Source organism: Helicoverpa armigera, chromosome 1 (assembly GCF_030705265.1).
Source record: "Helicoverpa armigera isolate CAAS_96S chromosome 1, ASM3070526v1, whole genome shotgun sequence".
Classification (NCBI taxonomy): domain Eukaryota; kingdom Metazoa; phylum Arthropoda; class Insecta; order Lepidoptera; family Noctuidae; genus Helicoverpa; species Helicoverpa armigera.
The window spans coordinates 3,617,810-3,642,431 of NC_087120.1; the positions used below are offsets into that span (position 1 = coordinate 3,617,810).

Sequence of the window (24,622 nt, forward strand, 5' to 3'; positions counted from 1 at the left end):
CTACTTTATTTTACTCTGAGTTGTGATTTAATTTATTTTGGAAAATAAAGATGACTTTGTATTTTATATTGTTTTTTTTTAATTACTTGAAATCGGCCGTTTAGTTTCAGTGCATGTGATCTTTCCGATTTATTTTAGTGTGTAGTTTTGCACGAGTTGAATGACATGATTATGATGTATCTGTTTTGATATCTATTCAAATAATTTTCAATAGAATTAAGACGTATATTAAAAGACTAGTAAGAGGTCCTAGTATAAAATAAACTATTGAATACAGGACAATACATGACAGTAGTACAGAATAGAATAATGTGAACAATTCTCTATTGTGAGAAAATACTAGCCACTATAGAAATCATCGTAAAAGTTTAGAAATACTGGCTTCTCTGCCGTGAACTCATCAGTCGAAAACAGCTGATTTCTTCAAGGGTAATTCCCATTCATTGACAATGACATAATGACTCGTGCTCTCAATATATCAGTGCAGTGACTTTGACATCCAGGCACACGCGGCGGCCCGCATCGCGAGAATAACGTGACCAACATTTAATATGGATGTCAGGCACTTATTGACAAAAGTATTGTCATATTTCCAGCTGAATAGGCTAGCCTTTGTCATCAAATGACCTCGCAAAAATATTTTACGCCAGATGCAAAAAATGTTCGCTTTAGGTAGCGCAGTGGAAATTATTGTTCAGTAAATGAAACAAATTAGGTTTTAGATAAAAATAACTATGATAACGGTTGAATTCGCACAAAGTCGTCCATTAACAGTACATCTCAAGAATCTATTGACCACACTTAGGTTGGTAACAGACAAGTGTATCTTCATTAGCTATATCTTCTTGAATTATAAGTCGCAAAATAGCGCAACTAATAACTTGATGACAGTGCAAATGTTCGAAGTAACACTAATAACATCTCACTGACCACAGACTTGTAACTTAACATCGTAACAACAAACTTAGCAGGTTCACGGTACACGAACTCGCACTATCGTATGATAACGTATGCTTATTAACGTAGAACGCTTGACTAAAACATCTCGCTTCTACCGTAACGAAGTGAACCTAAATTGTGTGACAAAAGAGCACTTTATCGCACACGTTTTACATTAGACTGTAAAATACATGTTTAAATGCCACATGAGCGGGGTTTTGTGGTTCATGCATTTTAGTCTCACCTGTTCTTCTGCTAAATTAACTGAACGGTTATCTTAATAAATGATCTATTATTAAATCAACGCCCAACTCACGCCCATCTAACCGAGGAAAAAGTTCGAGTATTATTTTTGATTAGCCATGAAGACTATAAAACAACCCTTACTGAATACGCAGTCTGAGTGTTTTTGAACAAACAACTGAAGGAGGAGTGTCTCGTTATACTTTAAGATAGCTTTCATATCCTTAAGCACTCGAGATCACGAGGGAACTGCAACGATATCTACCTTATTGTGAGACTAGGTTCCTAGGTTTGGTCCTTTTCTTCGAGCAGCAAGGAAGCAACGGATAGATATGATATTGTGCATTGTAATAGTTTGTAAAACGGAGGCATAGGCTTTGTATTCGGGAAAAAGCGTGGCATACGCTACAATAGCAAAACAAGTAACTATGAAAAGCAAGCGGTTTCAGGACAAAAGCATCGAACTACATTATTTACACTGGCACAATATTTTCATCTTTTCTTTAAAATGATACATTGGTCGTGACGATGTGGTTCGCTTCCACAAAGATTGCTTTTGCCAACAAAACATTAGGTCATTTTCTAGTCCTAAAGCAGATGTTCACTGTGGGCCAATTTCATTGTTCAGTGGGATCCTACAAAACTGTCCACCGCCTTACAATTACCTGACATTCAGTGTAGGGATCTATATTGTTAGCATTCAGTTCGGCTTGCGTTCACCAGTCGGGCCGATATGTACTGACACTATTGAGCTAGTAACAATAGTTGGGAATGACAGCTTTGTTACAGGCCAACTGTGCTGCAAAAATCGGTGCCAGTGTGAGCTTTTTAAGCTATCGATAAAAGACATAGAGAAAGGTTTAATTGATTCTTCCTCCGCCGATAGGTTGGCTTAGCAGCCATTATGTTCTCAGGTTAAACGACTTATTTAGTATTTATCATATGTGTAGACTTATTTATATTCTAATTATAGAACTCATAATCAATCAGTCTAATCAGTTTCGAGTTGATCACGGTGTGATGTTAACATTATCAATACTGATGAATGCATGCACACCACAACCGATGCCGTAAATTACAACTGATAAAGCAGATCCTTATCCCAACACGAGTAACACACAAACTCAGTAAATTGTATATCAGGCGGTGATACTCGTCATAGATATTTATTCAAATAGATATGGGTAAGTAGGAACAAAGTTTACCATACAGTGAAAACTGGTGTATAAAAAGGCAAAGAAGTTAGCCTTCCTTGAGGCTGGCACATGTCTTTCATTATTTATCTTAAATGATGTAGTCACGTGTCGCCTGGACTGTGGTCTGTGACACACTGAGTTATGCCTTTTAGATGCACTACAGGAATGCTAGGTCCAAGTCCACACACGATGTTATAATCCTATCAAACGAACGGCTGTTTAGCATCAATTCAAACATCCGTCCGTTTCTTATATCCGTGTCTTATCTCTAAATTGTATGTTTATTTTCCAAGTAAAATTTTATGCGTAATAGTTATTATTTATAATTAAGACAATTATATTGTTTACATTTAAACTACAGCTAACATATAAACAAGTAAGACACGAAATAGATTAAATTCATAATTTGCTTATTTATTATGTACAATTGGCAGTCTTGTCTCAGAATCTAAAGTCCACTTGCAGATAAAAACCTTGACATTTCCAATATAGCTAATGTAAATAATACGGTTCCTAGATTAAAACCTATTTTATCGTCATCCAAATGAACTCCGCCCACTGAGAGCAGGAAGGCGTCACGGCGGTATTTTAGTCCATAATTGATAATGGATGAAGTAGGTAATTAAAAGCCCAGTGGCGCCTGATATATGGACATGTAGGTCATACTATTATTCTTTCCAACACGTAAACGCCAAGAAAATACTATTATTTAGCGAGAAACAATCTAATTAGCTTGTTTACTGTACTCGGCAATTTGTTGCAGTCGAGGCAAAGCGAACCTTTGTCAACTAATAACTTTTTTCTCAGTGTTTTTTCTATTTATTATCAGCTGGTACTCATCTAAGTTTGTATGTACTTTCTAAGTATATCTTAGACACCATTGGCTGTGTTTCGGATGGCACGTTAAACTGTAGGTCCCGGCTGTCATTGAACATCCTTGGCAGTCGTTACGGGTAGTCAGAAGCACTTTATATTAAGTCTGACACCAGTCTAACCAAGGGGTATCGGGTTGCCGGGTTACTGGGTTGAGGAGGTCAGATAGGCAGTCGCTTCTTGTAAAGCACTGGTACTCAGCTGAATCCGGTTAGACTGGAAGCCGACCCCAACATGATTGGGAAAAGGCTCGGAGGATGATGGTACTCATTAAACAAAAACATCGTTATTTATTGAAAATTGAATTGTTTTCATCTTCAAGGTTCTCTGAGAGAAATATGTTTTTCCTGTAATTAGAAGGTTTTTTGCATAAACGTGGTTTTAAAAGCACTTGAACAGCGAGACAAAAAAAAAATCAATATGCACGGTTCTGTCAATCTGTGCCACAGCATCGAGTGTGAGGTTCGACTGCTGAATAACAGATCAAATAAAACCCGTATAATAGAATAAATCAAACGCGGGTCGTACTTGATCTGTCATAGTGATCCAGTTTTCAGGATGAATAGAACCATCCCTTTCGCTCTAGTATCTGAAACGCTACGAGCTCTCGTACACGGTACGTTTTTGGAATGTACGGCGCATTTGCCGTGTCGTGACACCTTGTCCACGGCACGTCACGTACATACGGCTAATTTACCGTACTGGTAAAATCGTGCCGTGTACAAGAGGCCAACGTGTCATACATGGGTAATCAGGCTCCAGGACGAATGATCCAGCAATCAGCCACGTGAACAGGTGGTTTGGAGCGCGAGACTATAGCATGCGCCACTATCTCCAAATGCAAACAATGATAAGCTTTTTTCAAGTCATAAACAATATAATGAACATTCTGTGCCTGTGCTGACTTGATTGTTTCGCGTTATCTCTGACTGAGCGGAATGTATGATAGCTTAATTACGCTGTAAAAGACGTCTAGCGCGAGAGTAAATTGATATTGGCTGTACATTGCTAACATTTTCTGTCTGCTCCATTCCCTAATTAATATGAGTTTTTCTAATACGTACCTTTGTAGGTAAAGATATCTGGTCTGAAAATTCCTGGATGCAATCACTATTTGAAATAGAACTGCCCATGACGTTAATCCAGTTCTTGAGTAATACGATAAACTGGTAATCTTCTGATTGCCCCACACCGCTAACAATCGATACGGCTAGTCGAAGTCTGACCACGTTATTAATAGATAAACGGTTGTCTGCGATAATCAACATTTAACATGCCTTTCAAGCCACAGACGTGTTTCAACGTGAAATGTTCCTGAATGTTGACACTTCCACAAACAAACAGTGGCAAACTGGGCTAAATTTATTTATCAACCTTTGTTAATTTAAAGTCACTCATTATCCAGCAGTCGTTTAATTAATGTTTTTCACTGGAACCACGTTAAAAGCAGTTTATTTACCACCTACTCGTGAAAACAAGTTGAATGCCTTACTTACCTACTTTCTATCATCAACATGCTTTGTAATGAACCTTAACCAAGGCACGCGCCGTCGAATCGGTCACAGATTACTAGCGATAAGTTACACGCGCGTAACCTGCGTCTAGCTTGTGGTCTAGCGTCAATCCGACAACAGAAACTTAACCTTGTATTGTGATGATGAAACTAAGTAAAAAGCGATTACGCGACGGGGACGCGTCTCGTGAGTCCGTCTCGTAGTATATATGTTATGGACCATGTGATTAATTCGGGCATTATTTATAATGCCCGAGCATTATGAATAATGTCTAGCTTTATCGGGCCAAGTGATTAATAACTATCTTAACTTCATTATTTATCACATTGCACGGGCATTATTATATTGCTACATGATAGTTGGGCAATTTGATAATAAAGCTATATTTTATGCGGTGCGATGGTGGCAGTTGTTCTAATAAATAAATCCTGTTACTTGCTACATATTTTATGATTATTGTTTTAAATTATATGTTCTATTTTATGGGAAATTATAAGTCTAGCCACAAAATTATTAATTGGACAATTGTCATCTAATTTACTAACTCGGCCTCGTTTTTCTTGATCTCATTTTTCTTGGCTCGTTTTTTTTATGGTAGAATTTAATTTGGATTCAAAACATTGTATTAAAAACTGAACTTAGTGACGAAAACGAATCGCTGCAAAACCGACTCCACGTAGTCTTGTCTGCCCTACCCCTAGAGTGCAAGGCGAGGCGGCCAGGGGCCCGATTCTCCTAAGTTAATAATGTCAAAATCGAATAGAAAACGAATCGCAATATGATCGCAATAGCAGTTTTAACCATATCGGGCATTCTGCTACTAATAAAAGACCAATCGTATTCGATTGACATTTGATTGGTGTGCGATTGGTCTGCTATTTTGGTGATTTTGGTCTATACGGTAGTTTGCTGTACAATCATTTTGCAATCGTAAATCATTTGCAGACAAAACGATTTATTATTGAATGACAGAAAAGGATAAAAACGTTTATTTCAAAGAAAAAATAGCGGAATGCCACATACTCTTCAATCGTAATCGAGTCGGGATTGGATATCAGTCGAATCGAGTCGAACGTGAATCGTATGGCGCTTAAGTAAAATTAGGAGAATCGGGCCCCTGCGAGCTGAGGCGCAGGTAGTTGAAGCGCTCGCCGCCGCGGCTGAGGCTGGCCGGCTGGGCCGGCCAGCAAGCCGAAGCTGCTGTGGTGAGCGTGAAAACCATCTGCGACGATAAGCTCGCTAAATTGATATGGGATGTGTTATATTTAGTTTATTTTAAGTTAAATATCAATAACAATAAAAAAATGAAATTAAATATGTTTATATTACTTTGCCCAAAAGGTCACGGGCAATATGTATAGTGCCCGGTCAATTTGATTGTTTGAATAATTATTATCAAAATACACTCTTATATTGGGCATTATTCATAATGACCGGGCATTATGTATACTGCCCAATTTATCACTTGGTCCATAACATATACAACTAAAAAGTGTGATCAAGCTAATGATACCGGATTATCAGCACGGCAAAAGATTTAATCTTCTTTTATTAATAAAAATAGGAACTTCGATGTGATCAGGACGAAGTGAAAATGCATGTATGCCATTCGCTTTGAGCACTGATTAGTTCGCGGGACTGGTTTTTTCTGCGGCTGCTTCGATGTAGATTCGAAGCATTTATAAATAAACACGATGACAGCATATTTTTTGCGTTATGTTTGTGCGATAAGAATCCGAGATTATGTCAGATGCATAATTTTAGTTGTTGATAGTTGGTGACCGATGTCTTTTCCGATAGGAATTGTTTGTACCTATCACATTTCCCGTCGCCAAGGAATTTGATCATCAGTAGTATAGACGTATACTTTCAAGAGTCCCATTTGTCAACACAATTTATAGACTTTCATTCCTTGGCAAAGATACACTGACAGCAATCACATTATTAATTAATTAACTAATGATAATGTTATTACGTCACAAAACTCACGTGACGAGTGGTTCACTTAGCGAAATTAACACATTTTCTTTATTTACATAGTGATTCCAAAAATAAACATGTTACTGGTTTATTTATATAGAAAATCGTCACGAGAACGCAAACAAACGATGCAAGCGTTAAGTGTATTATCATGCCTGTAAACGTGTTATGTTGTGCATAAATGCACAATATATTGCATTGCACCATGCATTGTTAAAACCATTTGTTTTCAGTCCTCGTACATAAACGAATTTAATTTAAATGCATTGACTTTGGGACCAGCATAAAGAAGAAATATATGTAGAATAATATAGAAGATCACTGAAATGTTTTTTTATGTAATAAATTTTTGGTGTTTGCGTGATTTTGCTATATTTTACTATCCCAGCCTTGTTAAGGTATTCCAGCTGTTTACCTGGCTAAAATAAGGCCAATAATGCTGATATTACGAAACTTTGATAATATATCATCATGACTTTGCTGTTCTAATCGATCACACAATATCGGCAAGATGATATTACTGTCATAGACGGATGTTTATTATGTTTGTGTCCGAACGTCAGTAACGAATGATACATAACTACATCAATTTATACAAAATATGTATGTGCAAAAATTACAAGAATAAAAAAGTACTCAACAAAAGTATGATAAAGTATAGTGATTAATCATCGATACTCCGATTAACCTTTGCACAGATATACACATAGGAATATAAGTAGTTTCCTATTCAGTGGCTAGTTGATAACGTCGTGCTACGTACTCAAATGATACCAGTAATTGTTTGTTGTGGAATTTTCTGTTCGCAACCGGCATTGCAGACAGACTTTTCCATGCCAATCCGTCATATTGAACTTTCTTCGACACTTACTTCGCAATGTAGAAAGCAGTTTCAATACCGCTGCTTTTATTTCTTCTTCGTACAGTATCGGAGTTAGTTACTATAAAACAGCTCTCTCAAGTTGCAACTCTGAACGAATAACTCCTGAACTACAATTACACTAACCTACATAGTGTTATTATGCCAAGGCTCGTTTTACAAATAGACCGCACGCCACTTGGTCTTGCGTACCCTATCAAGGCCGATCAATAATGAATTAGATAAAAACTTGACAGCACAAGCAATTGATTGATTGTAATTCCTTGCAACCAATAAAAGATGAGTGAAGGGAAAGAGTCAAAGGGGATGATGATAGAGGTCTTGTGCTCATTAGCAGTCGGCTAAATCGATTGCTTTATTGCCGTAAAATGCATTCCGATAATGAATACTGCCTATTAATAAACTACTCTGATAATAGCTACCTTCAAGTTATACATTCCAAAGTATAATTAATCAAAGAAATTCCTAACATTTCAGCGCCGAAATAGTTTGCTACGAACATCTCCCAAAATTAATCCATCTTTGAGCAAACAGTTCGTAGAGTAGTCGACTACTTTTCAGCCATTCCCTTTGTACAGGCTATAAATATCTTTGCTTCTATCATTAGCAGTTCAATTAATGGCTATCTATTACTAACCTTACTTACTGCATCACGTGGATGAACATACGGACAAGACCTGCACGTTCCATGTGCATAAATGATTACAGGCTAGCAACAAGTCTTTTAGTTTCGTTTTCTCTACCCAGTTGTACAAATGAAGTGAAAATTACCCGCCAGCTTTGTCAATATTACTGTCAACTTTACCATAATTTATGAACATAATTATAAAGTGAATTATTTATAATATTTATAAATGTATGAAAAAATCTCTATGTCACTTTAGAGTCAGAATATTATTTTTATTTTCGTTATTTAGGTATCTATCACATTACCTTCATTAAAATGTAACTGTATCTGATCCTGTAACATTAATCCAACTTATCGCTACAGATTTCGTACTCTCTCTCTCTCTTTTAAACTCCCTTGTGGAAGCTCTCAAGCATTTCAAAGATCGTCAAGTTGGTGAGGCTTAAACCATATTGCTATCTGATAGAAAACATTTATTTCCTAGCAGACAACAACCGAATGAAAAATACGCTGTTCTCTCGCATTCTTGAACACAATTTATATTTTATAGCCGAGTAGAGCGGAGGTCGTAGTTATTACCAATGGCAGACAATTACTGTCAGTGTCAAATTAGGCCAAAGTCAATCTTGCTATCGATGTCGTTGACATCGTAGTATTCGTAATGTAAATTCTTTTAACGCCAACTTGACACTGTGTGTGGACTTTGCCCTAGCTGTGAGCAATGTTCAATACGATACGCAAGTTGAGGTCACACGATACGCTCAAAGTGTACAATTGTCGATGTAGGTGTGTAAAAATAGATAAGTATAAGTAGATCCTTATTTTCTGATGGGACATCCTCAAATGACCCTTCTTGCTGTACGTGTAGCGTCAGGGAGTGTCAGTCTATGTAGACTAAAACCAAGAATTCTTGAGCCCTTTGTGTACCAGGGCCATGGCAAATTTTTCGAACAATCCCGCACACATGTAGCCTCGGCTGCACATTGAAAGTGTGGATTAGAATCGAAAGAGCGCTCGTTTCGTATCAGCCACGTTGAATCGAGTCAAGCGTCTCGATAGCGAGGCCATTGCAGATTTTCTTAGGCACAGTCAGACTGAAATTGAACACAACCGAATCAAATTGCGCGACTAATTAGTTCCGTCGCACTATACAAAGAATAATATGACTGCATGACGCGCCATTGTGATAATTGATCCGCTGTCGCTATGCAGTCTCCATTTCAAGACTGCGTGAAGTAGTCTAGTGTTATTTTATAACAATCGATGCTTAATTTGTTGCCAAGCAGCGAATGTACGTTGCATACACAAAAATTCACGTTACGAATAATATTTGTAACAATTCGTTTTCTTTAGAGAGAATGTAGAAGGAAACTTCTCGATCAGTAATTCATTCAAAATATCATTCATCACTTTGTTTGAGTTTATAGCAACTCCGTCGATAGAAATTAAATGTAGTCAATAAATCCAAATTTATTTGAAGTTGACGGCACGTGTAATATTTGAAAATGACCATTTTTTGTTGACCTCTAATAAAAAGTGCCGATTTCGTCGAGCACTGTACACAATATTAATGTCGATCGGGAGGAGGGGAAGGTCGTTCTTAAATGGGCGCACGCAACGATGATGCACGTCACTGCTACGTCACTTGACATTTAAACAGCTGTTCTTTATAACATACCGCATGTCTGCAGTTGCTAACTCAAGGTTCACACTTTTACTGTACAAAGATCACCCGTATTCCGGTGCTCTAGTCTCGGTGTAATAAAGGTTTTACTACCTGGGAATACGGTATGCGTGCGTGCCCTTCTCCGAGTGCATTGTATGCAGTTCATTCACCCAACGTTGGCAAGTTTTCGCAGGGTAGTTTGCGGTCGTTGCATCTTGTCGTGTCGACCCACTCTATGAGGCCACAGCTCCCGAATTTTGTGCCTTTCCTCGTCTTTTATGCCATTTTATTACTTATGTAAATGCTGCTTATTGAAGCGTGTGATATAATCATGATCCGATTTCACGCTAAGTTGTAGAAAATTTCCCCAAACCGAGACTTTAACTATGGTAACTGGTATCGACTGACGTCAGAAGCTCTAGAGGTTGTCAATTAAAATACATTTACCACATAGCTGTCTATAGTCGATCCTCGTAATGACGTACTCGGGTAGGTGGGGAGGTCTAGCTAGACAATTTAAGAATGTTCTAGACGCTGCCGTTTTTTGTATCACAATAAATACGTTATCGTAAATGTTGACGACTAACATATAGCAGGGGTTATCGTTTACTCTTTTACAAAATTGTTTCCCCGGGGTATCTATGGAGGCAGATTCCGTGGGATTGATCGAAAAAGTAACCGCGGCCCTACAGCTTGAAGGGATCCAGCACGAACATGACACTCTATAGGTATAATATGATTTACAACATATCCAGAACTAGAAAATTGATCTTAGTTTTCAATTAGGTAAGTATATGTAAAGGAAAGATAATGACCTCCATGACGAGTGTAAGTTTATCTACCTCATCTATCTGTTCTATGACTGATGAAGACGTTCGTTTTGGTTATATAAAAATGAAAATTCTCTCCCATAATAGATTTTTCTTAAAATAAAATCTAAAAACCGGATTCAGCCTCACCTTGTACTTTGTGGCTGAGTCAGACAATTTTGTTCGATAACCATTCATACAGAATTGAATAATTAATTCGTGAATGTCGACTTCGGTGATCTGGTTGTAACTGGTTTGTTGGCAAGTGGCCTAATGACGTCACGTAATGGCCGCCCGACGCGACGTTTTAAGCGCGTGGCTAGAGATAGACAAAGATTCGGCAAGAATTGCGAAGCGCAGTTCTTGAATGTAATTAGTCATTCTGATTGAAATACCTACATGTAATATTTTTGTTCCCTTAATTACTTCATACATATAATGGTTCAGGCCATACAATGTAAAGTTGACTCTTCTTCTTTACCACGAAAATCATTGAAGTTTTATAAATGTCCAACACTTCAAAATCAACTGTGTGAACTCAGAAGTCGATAATAATTTCAGGAAGCTTACCTGGTCATAAGCTGAAGTAATAATCTTGTAGGGACAGTCGAAAGTAGAGATACTAAGATATGTTTGGAAAAAAATCTTTTTGCTTTGAAGGCTAACCCCCATAGAGATAAATCCTGCCTCGATAGGTCACTAGGCCCTGACAAAGTGGGCATTCACTTTGAGCCCAAATGCTCTGTGGTCTAGCTTCGTCGAGCATCAATGAATTTATTCGATGCCCAATGTCCATCGATGCATCGCTATGATGCGTGTGGACACAGCAAGTAGCTTCCCGTTTTACAAGGATAATTTGGTAAAAAAATATTAACTGCGTCATATGTTGGGGCACGCCTTCAAATGTGTCTAGTTCCTGGATAAAAAGTGAATGTCCCAGTGTCTGCATTTGCACTCAAGGTCTATAATAATTTCATATCCGGGTCTGCACAAATAGTAGATGAAGACATACCAAGCGTTAAGCCGCCTACTATTTGCATGAACTTTCGCGATTAACGCAAAACCGGAATTCCAAAGCATGTGATTTCTTTTCTCTTACGTATTCAGAATTCTATGGTGAAATTCGATCTTTGATCCATATCACTCAATTGCTTGGTTTTCTCTTCTGCAGACGATTATTTTGCAAATATTTCAAGTGCAAAATAAAATAAATAAAAATAAAGTTTTATCTTATATCTGCTGAACTTCGGACAGTTGACCTTTTAGAATACCTAAATCAATAATATAATATCGAGAACAACAGATAATCAAGTGGCATTTTAATACACCTACCAATAAATCCATATAACAGTAAACATAGTTTAACTGATCAAATTCTCTATACTAGGGTCGCGGCGCAGTACTCATAACATTTTAATGTAACATTAACAAACAAGGTGTAAGGTAATCATCGTACACTTTGCGGACGATATGAACCTTTATCTCAGTTGACTGATCTTTGACTGTAACTTACACAAACACATTTTTTATCGACTTGATTTTATAATCAAATTGTTAGCTCTATAAGTTGTACACAAAGTGATATTACTGAGCGAATTACTTCGAGTTAGTTGGTTTTTCTTACTTGCACTAAAGCTAATACTCATTGAATTATGCGTAAATTCTTAACCCAAATTCCGGCTAAATTGGAATATCCTAATAGATTTTGATTAATTGGTATACACTAATTAAATACTTAGCGTGGCTTCGCAATGGCTGACCTAGGAAATTATATATTGATGACTTTGCTAATTAGACTGGTGACGTGTAGACCGAAACGTTCTAAATATTTGCAGCGGTTTTTTTTTTTTTTCTCCTGCCCTGTTCCCAAATATTACTTGGGGTCGGCGCAATATGTCATTTTCTTCCATTTTCCCCTGTCACTCGTCATACTGACACTCACTCCCTTCCTATTCATATCATCTTTCAGGCAATCCATCCATCTTTTCTTAGGTCTTCCTCTTCCTCTCCATCCATCTACATTCATACGTAGCACACACTTTGTTGCATGCGTATCATCCCTCCTCATTACATGTCCATACCACGACAATCTTCTACTTCTCATCTTTTCTGTAACTGGCGCTACTTTCAGACTTCCTCTAATGTAATCATTCCTCACTTTATCCATTCTTGTAACACCACACATCCATCTCAGCATTCTCATTTCTGTTACATGCACTCTCTTCTCGTCCCTCTTTTTCAATGCCCAACACTCCGATCCATACAGGACGACAGGTCTAATGACGGATTTGTAAATTTTGCCCTTCAGTTTGAGGGGCATCCGCGGGTCACAAATAGCGCTAGTTACCTGTCGCCACTTCATCCATCCAGTATTGATCCGATGCGTAACGTCCCTGTTCACCTCACCGTCACTTTGGACGAGTGAACCAAGGTACCGGAAGTCGGAGCAAACTGGTAGGGGCATGCCGGCTAGGGTTATGGTCATGGGTCCCGAAATACCGCCAAAATCACAATGAAGGTATTCGGTTTTACTCCTGCTGACCTTTAAACCCACTGTCTCCAGTCTCAGCCGCCATGCCTCCAGTCTACTCTGGACCTCTGGCCCACTCTCCCCCACCAGAACAATGTCATCGGCGAAAAGCATACACCAGGGTGCCTCCTCCCGTATATCTGCCGTAAGCGCGTCCATTACAAGCAGGAAGAGATACGGGCTGAGGGCCGACCCCTGATGTAAGCCAACACCTACACTGAAGCTGGTGGTAGTGCCCGCTGCGGACCGGACTTCTGTACGGCATCTGCCGTACATCGCTCGGATCAACTGCACATACTTCCCTGGTATACCTTTCTCCTCAAGGTTATAGATGTGATTATATTATGGATACAATGTGATGAAGATTTAATGGTTTTGCATTTTGACTCATATGCTTCTATAATACATAATGTTACTGTGACAAATAGAAAGATGTGCGTGCATCTCGAAAATAGAATCCACGTTATAATACATTGGTACAGCACTAAGCAGTTAGAAATTCTTTGTGTTTAAGCAAAAGCCGCTCCAAAGCGTCGTGAAGTAAATTTTAAGTTCATCTAGTGATAAAATGTCAGTGAGGTCACATCGCGTAATTAATAATGTCGAGTTTATCAAGAAACCATACAATAGGTGCTCAATCGTTTTACATTCACACAGAGAATATACACTTGGAACACAAAAGTTTCCAAGCGTCAAATGTCCACATATGACATTTTCTACTTTTTGTTAACAAAACGGTGTTGTTTGACAATGCCAGGATTTTAACAGAGGACGTTTTTGTCAAACGGTTCGCGAATAGGTAAACGTATTTGGCACTGCGAAAAATCGGAGTGGTTGCATAAGTCAAGCTGAAGATCAAACGAAATATTGTTAACGTGGGATCTAGGTTTCACAGTGGAGAAACAATAAATAGGCTAGGCTGATAATAACAATGATGAATCCGACTGCAACCACAATACAAGACTTAAATACCATTAAGATTGATTCGTAAATGCGGACGCAATAGCCCATTATGTCTGGTAAAGTTTGATCCGGATTTGGTCAGCACTAAGTCGGATTTAGTTGGTTTCAACATATACGTTTGTGTAGGACTTAACATTGCATTATTCATGCAACAGAATCTCAGGAAGGATTTAACTGATACTGTTGTGCTGCCGACTGCCGTTAGTCTAGCTAACTGTATAAAAGTGGACTCTATATTAGTATACACAACTTTTTCCACTATTAATTTTTGCTCAGTCAGCAGCTCGATATAAATGACAGCTTAGTGTTGTAAATACACATGTTATCTACTTATCATCTTTCACCTTTCTTAATTACACTACACTTGATAAAGGATCAAAGAACGTTGTTGATATGAACGTAAAGTTGTTGATAGGGACGATAGACGAATGTACATAGGGGTGGACTCGGGTAACACAACTGTGTGTGCGTCATAGACTCACCCCTATCTTCATGGAAAATTCTAATCTATTGGAAAAATTCGGGACCAATGTTTTTGTGGAATGTACTGCATAAAGATAAGCTGTGAATCAAACGTGTTTTGTTTCCTCATTCTTTGCGATTGTGTCAGACATTTTAAACGTGAATAAGTCTTCGATATCTTAACGCAATAGTAACGAAAATAATCTGAAGGCTATAATTGTACATGTGAGAAACATTAACCATGGTGCAATTAATAAGTAATTCCGACACTTGCATTTAAAATTACACTCCCTTAAACAAAATATCATCCAATTACAAGAATCACCTGTTGCAACAAAGCAAGTGATTATAATAGTTACTTATTTCAAAACCTTTGAAATTGTACTACATAATATTGAAGCAATATTGTAATACACTTTATTGCAAGTTTATTGAAGCAATAGAGTTTGCGTTTGACTTTATGGCTTATCTGAAGTGTCAACGACACGTGCCTTATTTAATTACTGATTACAAAGTAGTGGGTGTTTTGAGTAATTAGTACTAATGACTGAAACAAACTTTTGGGTTGTTTGATGCACAACTTTACCTTGCATTTAGAATATGGAGTACACCTTGCCTTTTTGAAAAGTTGAGTCCATCTTTTATATTTAACTGATTCCAGATTATATTAATTTTTCCCTTAATAGATTAGACCCGCAATAAAACCTGGGATCGGTCTATCTTTCTCCTTACTTACAATGAAATACAACCACTAGCAAGATAACTTCGAGAAAAATCTCGAAAGTCCATATACCTACCTTCGAATAGAATCAACTGGTGTCCAGTCTCGTGCAACGCCTCAGGATCAAAATGCAATATGCGAGCGAGATCTCTGACAAAATTGTATTCTTCCGACATCACAGAGACAACAACATAAAGTGAATTTTTCCAGTAAAAATATTCCAGTACTGGCTATCGCAGAAAGTTTTCGCACTCGCAACGAAATTGCTATCTTGAGTCCTCCATTCTCGTACCTGTTCACAGCAAAGATATAATGTTACACTTAATACACTCAAGGATACGCTAAAAGCATCCATTATCTTCAAAAATAGTCTAGACTAAAAATAATGCCGTGCTGACGTTAAAATAAAAATACAGGCGAATTCCAGGCTTATCTCGTGGACAGTTAAAGTGTATGAAAAGTTTCACAGAAAAGTATAAAAATAACAGTTCATTTCCATTTGTGAACTTAGCTAACTTATGTAGATATTCTGTCTCAATTTTAGTATCAAAAGCTTTTGAAAATGAATAAGTTATGGAATGAAAAGCAAACCTTAAATCAAAGTTAAAAAGTAAAGCGCTTTATAGTTAAATGATGAATATCGTTCCTCAACTATTGCTCCTGTAATTTAATGCTATTTGGGTTGTGTGCACACCACACAAACCACAGTTAGTTGACTAACTTGAAAGCTCCTGTATAACACATATAACCTAGTTTTCAGTGGTTTTTCGTCTACCGAGAGCTCTGTACCAAACTGTAGATGAGGTTATATGTGAGATCGAATTAGGTCACAGCATTCGCTCATGCAGAAGCTCATTTAATTCACTCGTACGCAGATTTTTCTAGAAAACTCCGATGTATGCTTTATCACTGGGATACATAAAAACACATCGGTCACACTTCATGCAGACAGCTACGGATTTAGATACTGATTTCCGATAAATGATAAGAACAATTCAAGCTCAGATCCTTTAATTTAGGCAAATCAAAATGTGCTCGTAAAAACATACGTAGAATGTCATTGCCAATGGCATCACGAGTATCGGATACGAAATTGTTTTGACACATGGACTACATCTTGTACGTGTGTAGAACCTACTTGTTCAGTGCAGTATTTTCTCAAAATAAACTGACATCTGATCTCACTCTATCAACGCCTTGTACTCAGAGAGTAGGCTAGACCAAACTATTGTTTTATCAAGCCTAACAATAAGCTTATTTTAACACAAGACTGATGTCTGTATGAACCGAGTGTTTAAACACGGTTAAGCGGAAGAGATTAAGCCTATCATTATAAAACAATGCTTACACAGTTCCAAGTAACGAAATATCAACACTCAGTCTTTCTACTAAACAATTAGAAGTGACGTATTTTCCAGCTCAGTACAGATCCAGTTGAATAATGTTTACAGTAGTTAGTACTCTTATGATGTTTAAGTAACTTGCAATGTGAGAGAATGGCGGTGATGGTGGACTGGTCGTGAAATGTTCACCAACTCGGTCATGAATTCATAAATCAGGCAGCAATTAATGACTTCATAGTTAGCACACTATGAGTAAAAAAAACAGTTGTGATTTTAATGAGGGATGCAATTATTCAGTACTCCTTTGATATGATCTAATATTCATTGTATATGGTAAAAAATATTCTATAAACGCAATTGAGACAGTTGTTTAAAGTTTAGGTAAGGTAATTAATTCCTCTTAGAACTCTGAAAAATCTTGATCAAAAACAAGTAATTTCATAAGTCCACCAAAAAGTTGGTCAAGAAAAAGTGCAGGTAATTTCATATCATCAGCACTGCTTTTATAAACAAAAACTACGTCAAATGACATGATCACAACATAAAAAGTGACACAACAAAAAAATGTCTCAGTTCCGTTTTCCACGCCGACGTAAACATTTGTAACGACTTCCCGACGAGTTATCGTTGAAAATTGAAAAACAATAATTACGTCACAAGAAAACACTGCGAATCAACCTTGCGGTGAAATATTGTAAAATTGCCAAACATTCTTTCCTGTTGTAATCTTAGTCACTTTTCATTTCTGAGCTACTCTGTCTTCATCGTTATGAAAATATGTTATATTTGTTTTTCTATTAATATTCTGTCGGTGACTCTCGTGTCACCAATTTTTTGACCTTATTGGTTTATTGCCAGCTCAAAGCTGTTCCTGCTTCACCCGATTTCAGCCATTTTTTAACTATTAGTTTGGCTCACATTACACCTAGCATATAGCTTCCGCGTAGCAACTACATTTATTTTCATTTTGGATGCCTACCTCAAGGCGTTCTGTTTAGCTTTCGTTGAAACAGAATCTAATTTTAATTTGTAGTCTCAATTTAGGGCATTTATTATTTTAAGCAGTGTAATGTACAGCCGTATTTTCTAGGGCCATTTCCGTCCACAGCATTAACTAAGTCTTGCTTCGAAAGGTCTCTGCGTGTGAAACGCTTTAATTTGATATTTCGGCTAAAATGTTGGTAAACTTTATTAAATTGGAACACAGCATAATATAGGCTAGTGGAGTAAGCTGAAGTTGATTTTCTTTTCATTGCATAATTGTAATGCTAAAAAATACGTATTAAATAAATTCCACTTCATGGCAAGACAAAGTTTATCTCTAGGCACTTTCTACCTACTACTACCACCAAAATCAAACACTTCAACGAAAATCCCCAAAACAGCAGAAGCTACTTTCTTATGTCCTATTTTAACTTGCATTATTTATTGTTCATTGTTAACCTGAAAACATAATGTTAAAACGTAAGTAAATACCACAGCACTAACTGGCCTGTAAATAAGTACTTCGGGACAGCTGACGTGACGTCAAATCTTCGTCATGTTATTATCAACACGTGTCAAGGTTCCGATAAATCAGTTTTACAGGTGACGTTAAAAGATAATGTAACATTGTTTCCACAAAAGACCTTCCTTTTAAATTAGCGATGCGATTATGCGATTCTTCTTGGGACTTCGCCTAAAGTTCCTGCTTTACCGTCACTCAATCCAAATCTAAACACTCATTAGGATGTAGTTTTAACCCACGAGTTAGTTTCGTGGAGAGAAATCTGGTACAGCAGCACTTGAAGGAAAGCAACAGAATGTGTAGGTTGATAATGTTCTAGAAATTTAACAAAACCACCATGAATAAAATTATTACTGGTCAACGAGGAACGGAGCGGAGTACGCTAAACATAGAAATAATAAATAAGTTAATAAGATACACGAATATACGCAATATAAAAAAGCCTCAGACGGTTCAGCACAAGCCTTTGAGTTAATGGAATGGAAAGCAATGGAAGTGGGCCGGACACATAGCACGCCTACAAGATAACATCCTGCGGACAAAATAAAGAATGGGAAGACCTTAAAACGGAAGGATGAAATTAAGCGTACAGCGGTCCAAAATGAGACCAACGAGTTCTTACAGAATATTTCTTAAAGTATAACTAGAATCAACTTTATTAATAACACAAGGGAACAAGATTTTTGTTGCATGAAATATTACTACTAATATTGTATATTTTTGGGCTGCTAATTGAAGATCTGAAGTCAGAATTTCTGTATCAGCTTTAGTTTTTGAGATATCAACAAAACGTGATTTTCAAGAAAACACAATTTTATTAACAAAAAGCAGCAGAAGAACAATAATTAAGCATCAAAAAACTTTCTTTTATAAGATTTTCTAGCTTGATTCGGTTCACTAGGGCTGTCTTTAATGCTGCAACAGTAGTTCGCCATCATGTTGGCATTCCAATGACCCTGGGACCGCTTTTCCATAGTCCGAATATCTTGATGGAACCGTTCACCTTGTTCTTCACTGAGATCACATAGATTTTCAGGGAAATGGTCGAAATGGCTAAGGAGGAAGTATACCTTGATGCTCGTATTAGAACCAAGCCGACAACATCTGTTTAAAGTGATTTGAATAAGCTTTCATCCTTTTTGTTTCATAGAAATGTTTGTGCAATACAAATGAATTCGTTTCAGGCATTTTTTTCGATGTCGGTCATGTAATTATGAAACTTACACTTACATCAACCACCTTATTTGTGGACCATCAGACATTCCGGCTTTTAGTTTCTCTATACTCAAATTATGGGACTTTTTAGATATGTATTGAGCATTTTTGTTCAGAGCTTTTACAAATTGTTTCATGAGCCCTAGTTTGATGTGCAAAGGTAGTAGCACCTTTATTAAGGTAAAGTAGTAGATAACAAGTTAGGGTAAATCCATTTGGACCGTTTTTTTTTGTTAATACCTTTCATATCAACCACGCAGAAAAACTACCTAATGATTCGAGGGTTCTCGCCAGATCATCGGTGTTTGTTACTTGAAATGGGGTCTTGAATGGGGTTTTCTTATTTTTCCATAACCTTAAAGACTCGACGCATGTTTTGCATACCATTTTAGACACCCAGTACAGGAACCTGTCGCAGGTGTCCAAAGAAAATCCAAAGAACTCAAAGTACACCCGTTTCAAGAACTCCGACACGCTTAGTCTACAGTCTTTAAATGTATATTCACCACAAATATTACAAAAATGGTTAGTATCATTTTTACAATTATTTTGCAACATAGAAATAGTAAAAATTATATATTTTTTAAATAAAATGCTCTGTTTTATGAAATTTAAGTGTAACTAGTTCGAAAATACGGTCAATAGCTGTATCTCAAAAACTAAAGCTGTTAGAAAAAAAATGTGGGTAGATTTGAAATCAGCGACCTCGAATTAGTAAACAAAAGTCATAAAATTTCATGCAACAAAAAAAAAGTCTTATTTTGTTCCCTTGTGTAATTTTTGACATTCATAAGTGCTTGTAATGCCCTAAATGAAATAAATGACTTGACTTTGGTAAAACCGCAAAAAACTTACGTTGTAAACTAGCAGTTTTTGGGAATTTAGAAATCCACAATTCTAATCCAATTCTACATGATTGCACGATTGTAGGTTCAAATGACTGGCATTCTCTCTCAACTTACTATAATCAGGAAAGTTCAGGGGCCCGATTCTCCTAAGTTAATAATGTCAAAATCGAGTAGACATCGAATCTCAATATGATCGCAATAGCAGTTTTAACCATATCGGGCATTCTGCTACTAATAAAAGACCAATCGTATTCGATTGACATTTGATTGGTGTGCGATTGGTTTTTGACTGCTTTTTGGTGATTTTGGTCTATACGGATACGGATACGGTTAACGGTAGTTTGCTGTACAATCATTTTGCAATCGTAAATCATTTGCAGACAAAATGATTCATTATTGAATGACAGAAAAGGATGAAAACGTTTATTTCAAAGAAAAAATAGCGGAATGCCACATACGCTTCAATCGTAATCGAGTCGGGATTGGATTTCAGTCGAATCGAGTCGAACGTGAATCGTATGTTGCTTAAGTAAAATTAGGAGAATCGGGCCCCTGGTCTAATTTCCGTGATCACTATCACCTTCATGTGTTCAGAGACAGAATATGAGAATACCAACGCGAGGTAGAGTTGGTAACCAGCAACGTAGCACCCTGTCCTATCGCAAATTGCAATACGTATGGGGCGAGCCCCCAGTGAACTTGTATATCGACCTGAACGCGCCTTCATTATCAGCTGTTTTTTACCCGTACCACTGTATCTGAACCTTTGAAGAATTCTCTACGCTATCCGTCCCCTCTAGCGACAAGGCAAGCGTTCGAATGAAATCGTGGTATCGGTGGCTCGTTATTCGTCGGCCACACTAAACCGGTGGCACGCGGTTTTCTGCCCGTTCACAATGACGAAACCATATCGTTCGTCGTGCGGTTCACGCCGGCCGCTCAGTGTGAGGCTGTGCGTTGGTCGACTTAGACGCGTGATCGTTATCGCCCCAGCCATACGCACACTCGAATTTTGTATATACGATCTGATATAGTTCCAAAGAAAAAAATCGTCTGTGATCCTAATTTTAAATAGTTTAATTTTATTTATCTTATTTACAATACCGTAAACTAGATAAAATGTCTCTGGAGTTGGAGGAGTTGACTGTGACCACCGGCGATGTCTTCGAGGATTTCCTGATCGTCTTTCGACGATGTTTGGCAAAGGTAATTGCATTCTAAATTCGGGTTAGCTAGGACAGCTGGCGACTCGTTGCCAGTCACTAAATACTTTGCATTGAGAACGGGTCCATAGTTTCTTCTTTGACTTTCGCTAAAATGGATATGGAGTCTTACGGTGACGCTTGGGAATGGCTATTAAAGGTACGATCTAGACTAGCCATTCTTGATTTTATATAAGTAGTATAGCAAATTGGAACGCTTTCAAAAGTTCAGAAATAATTCATATTGTACCGCTATTTGGAAAGCATGTTGTCTCTGTCGCACGCGGCGTATGCGTCCGGGAATATCCATTAACGGCATAAAGCGGGAAACACGTGTCACGGCGTGAAGTTTTGGTTATAATGAAGTTCCAACATGGGTTTTTCTCTTTTGCTATAATTAACTGATTAGAATGACTCATGTAATATCGAGTACCTAATAATAAATTGTGTGTAGTGGGTAGTCTACTACCTTACCAAAATGTTAATTTGAACATTAACCTTGAAAGCGTGGCATTTACGTTGCCTAGGCAACAAAGGGCATGCGTGGGCATTGAATGTAGTTCATTCTGAAATTCTTTCCAGAATTATCTTTACTTTAGTGATAATTCACTATGTTTATAAATTTTATTAATGTATAAGTACTCAAGATAACTTTTAAATTAACACATTCCATGCTGGGCGTCTGGACATGGGTTTCGCAACGCGAATTCGCGAATTTTGATGAACTTTCCTTGATGACTGTCCTACTTTCACTTTTCTATGTGAATGTTCAACTGTGTCAGGTTGAATTCTACTACGCGCTTATGATCTCTATCATCATCATTACATTTCCTTTGCTTCTTCTTTTCTACATTTCATTTGATGTTAAAAACCACACTTTCATATGATTGCCACAATCATTATCGTGAAGTCAATTTGATAAAACGTTGACTTCAACGCACTTTATAGAATGATAGTGCACTTTTGAAAAGAATTTTATCCTTATAGAAACTTGCTTAAGCGTTTTTGACACACCCACATATTCATGAGCTCTGCTTTGTCATGCTATGCGAATTTCTTGAATTGTAGATTTTTTATTGAGCAGGTCAATAGTGTTTTAAGTGAATTTTCCTTCTTAGTCAGCCAGTCTTTTCTTGATTTTTCCTTATCATCACTTTTTGTTGTCTTATGTACTCATAACTTAGCTCGTATTGTTCATGAATATTATTCTTACAGATGCAATCAAAGACAAAGTTTGAATCGCACAATAAATGAAAGTGCTAATAACTGCTTTGTATTGTAGGTCATTAATTCAGTCTGCCTCAGCGAATGACAAATACCGTTAACTTTAGAATTATTTCAACGCCAAAACGCATGCCCTAAATAATGCAACAGGTACCGTAAACGATTGTGAATTGTATAAAATAAATAAAATACTCGAATACCTACATTCACTAGTAATTCTATGTACTATTTAATTGATACATACAATTTAACTAACAATTCGAATTGTTACCGTTTGCATCAGTGCACACGACAGTTCTACTATATTCATATAGAGGTTACATCGATTTATTTATTCAAGACACGCGAATAGAAATTGAAATTCTTTATCGACTGCAACGTCACCAGGATGTGACGATAAGTATATATAAACTATGAATCGAGGACATATCTATAAAATACCTATATTGAAACAGCTAAACAATATACAATGTATATAATTGGACAGTTTACAATCTTGTATTAGTAACATATTACTTATTTAATAAAGCTAACAAAAGTATTTATCAGAGTATGAATGCAACAAAGACTAATATTCCAACAGTTTGAAAAGTCAAATTTACAGACCATAAAAAAATAACTTCGCTCTGAGTACACAGTTGTTATCATTAGTTCGTTAGTATCACTTACAGTATATAATAAGTTTATTATTCATATCGTAGTTATTTTACATTACATCATCCAGATTGCAGAATTTTCCTATTATTATTGATGGGTGGGTTGCTAGTGGGTTTACTGGTTTTCGAATTGAATTGTAGCGAAATATCAGAAACTAGAGAAGCTATATTCATAATTATTTTTAAGCTCATGCCTGTAAAATTATAATTAAAAATTACTTTCTACTTATTAAAAAAAAATAAAGCTACACTTTAATAGGTTCGTACATACTTTGCGACGGCAGTGATTGGTGAAAGATATTTGTCAATCAATAAGCATTTTAATTAGGTGAAAGGAAAGTGGAGAAACTAAATAAGCGCCTGGCGCATATTTCTGTGTCGTTGTATCAGTTAATATTTATTTTTCAATTAAGTGCAGGTACTGTAGCGTAAATGAGGTATCCAGTTAATGGTAGCGGATAGGTACACTTGAAAAGACCTGGTACCTACTTCTGTAGTTTATGTTTCTCTTTCAAATAAAAAGTAACATATCGTAACTTAAAGTCGGCATTCCCACTAATAAATCGTATTTGAAAACATTTGTTGGAATCCAATTGGTACATGTATAGAGCGTTAAAACGTAATCGGCGCGCGCGCATATAAAATTGCGGCAAATATTGCGTCACTCGTCCGAGTAAGGCGCCAAATGACATTCATTAAACACGTCGGGGAAATCCTGATAATATATTGTAGGACACATCCTTATCTCTGTGATTCACACTTTCCTGTTCGCCATTTTTGCACAAACTACTTCAGCACAGTAGACATTTGTACAACTATACCTACGTACGTTATATGTTACGCTCTACGTATGACAGATTTTTGCGTCGACACTCGAGGCAAAATTTTCATCTATTTTTAAAATCATCAAGGTCTAGTCTGCTGTATATTTTTAACTTCTTTTTTTGTCTGAAATTGGGACACATCCCTCTTGAATGTTTATACACTGACGTAATGTAGGCGTTGGTATACAAAAAACAAAACCAAGTAAACATTTAGTTACGTACACAAATACTGATTAACTTGAAATCATAAAGCTGATGATAGAATGTAACTCGATGCAATTAACCTTAAGTATATTAATACCAGTAATAAACAATACCCGGAAAGTCGTTTAAGTGGATTTTAGTCTATTAGTAAGGCCAAAGATCATTGTTAAGGTAGTTGTCCACTTTCCATCACCA

At 37.0% G+C, this 24,622-nt stretch overlaps 1 protein-coding gene across 2 annotated transcripts in view; it reads left to right on the forward strand.

Annotated features, from left to right (window-relative positions):
- LOC110373000 (calcium-binding mitochondrial carrier protein SCaMC-2) overlaps window positions 1-24,622 on the forward strand; it is a 51,870-nt gene that overhangs the window by 20,653 nt on the left and 6,595 nt on the right. Inside the window, exon 1 of one of the 2 annotated variants that reach the window (XM_021330080.3) lies at window positions 21,165-21,523. The exons of the other annotated variant lie outside the window; for it this stretch is intronic. Within the exon in view, the coding sequence (XP_021185755.3) occupies window positions 21,437-21,523 (87 nt within the window). The 5' untranslated portion in view covers window positions 21,165-21,436. Of the gene's footprint in view, window positions 1-21,164; window positions 21,524-24,622 lie in introns of those variants that run through there. 2 annotated transcript variants of the gene reach the window in all.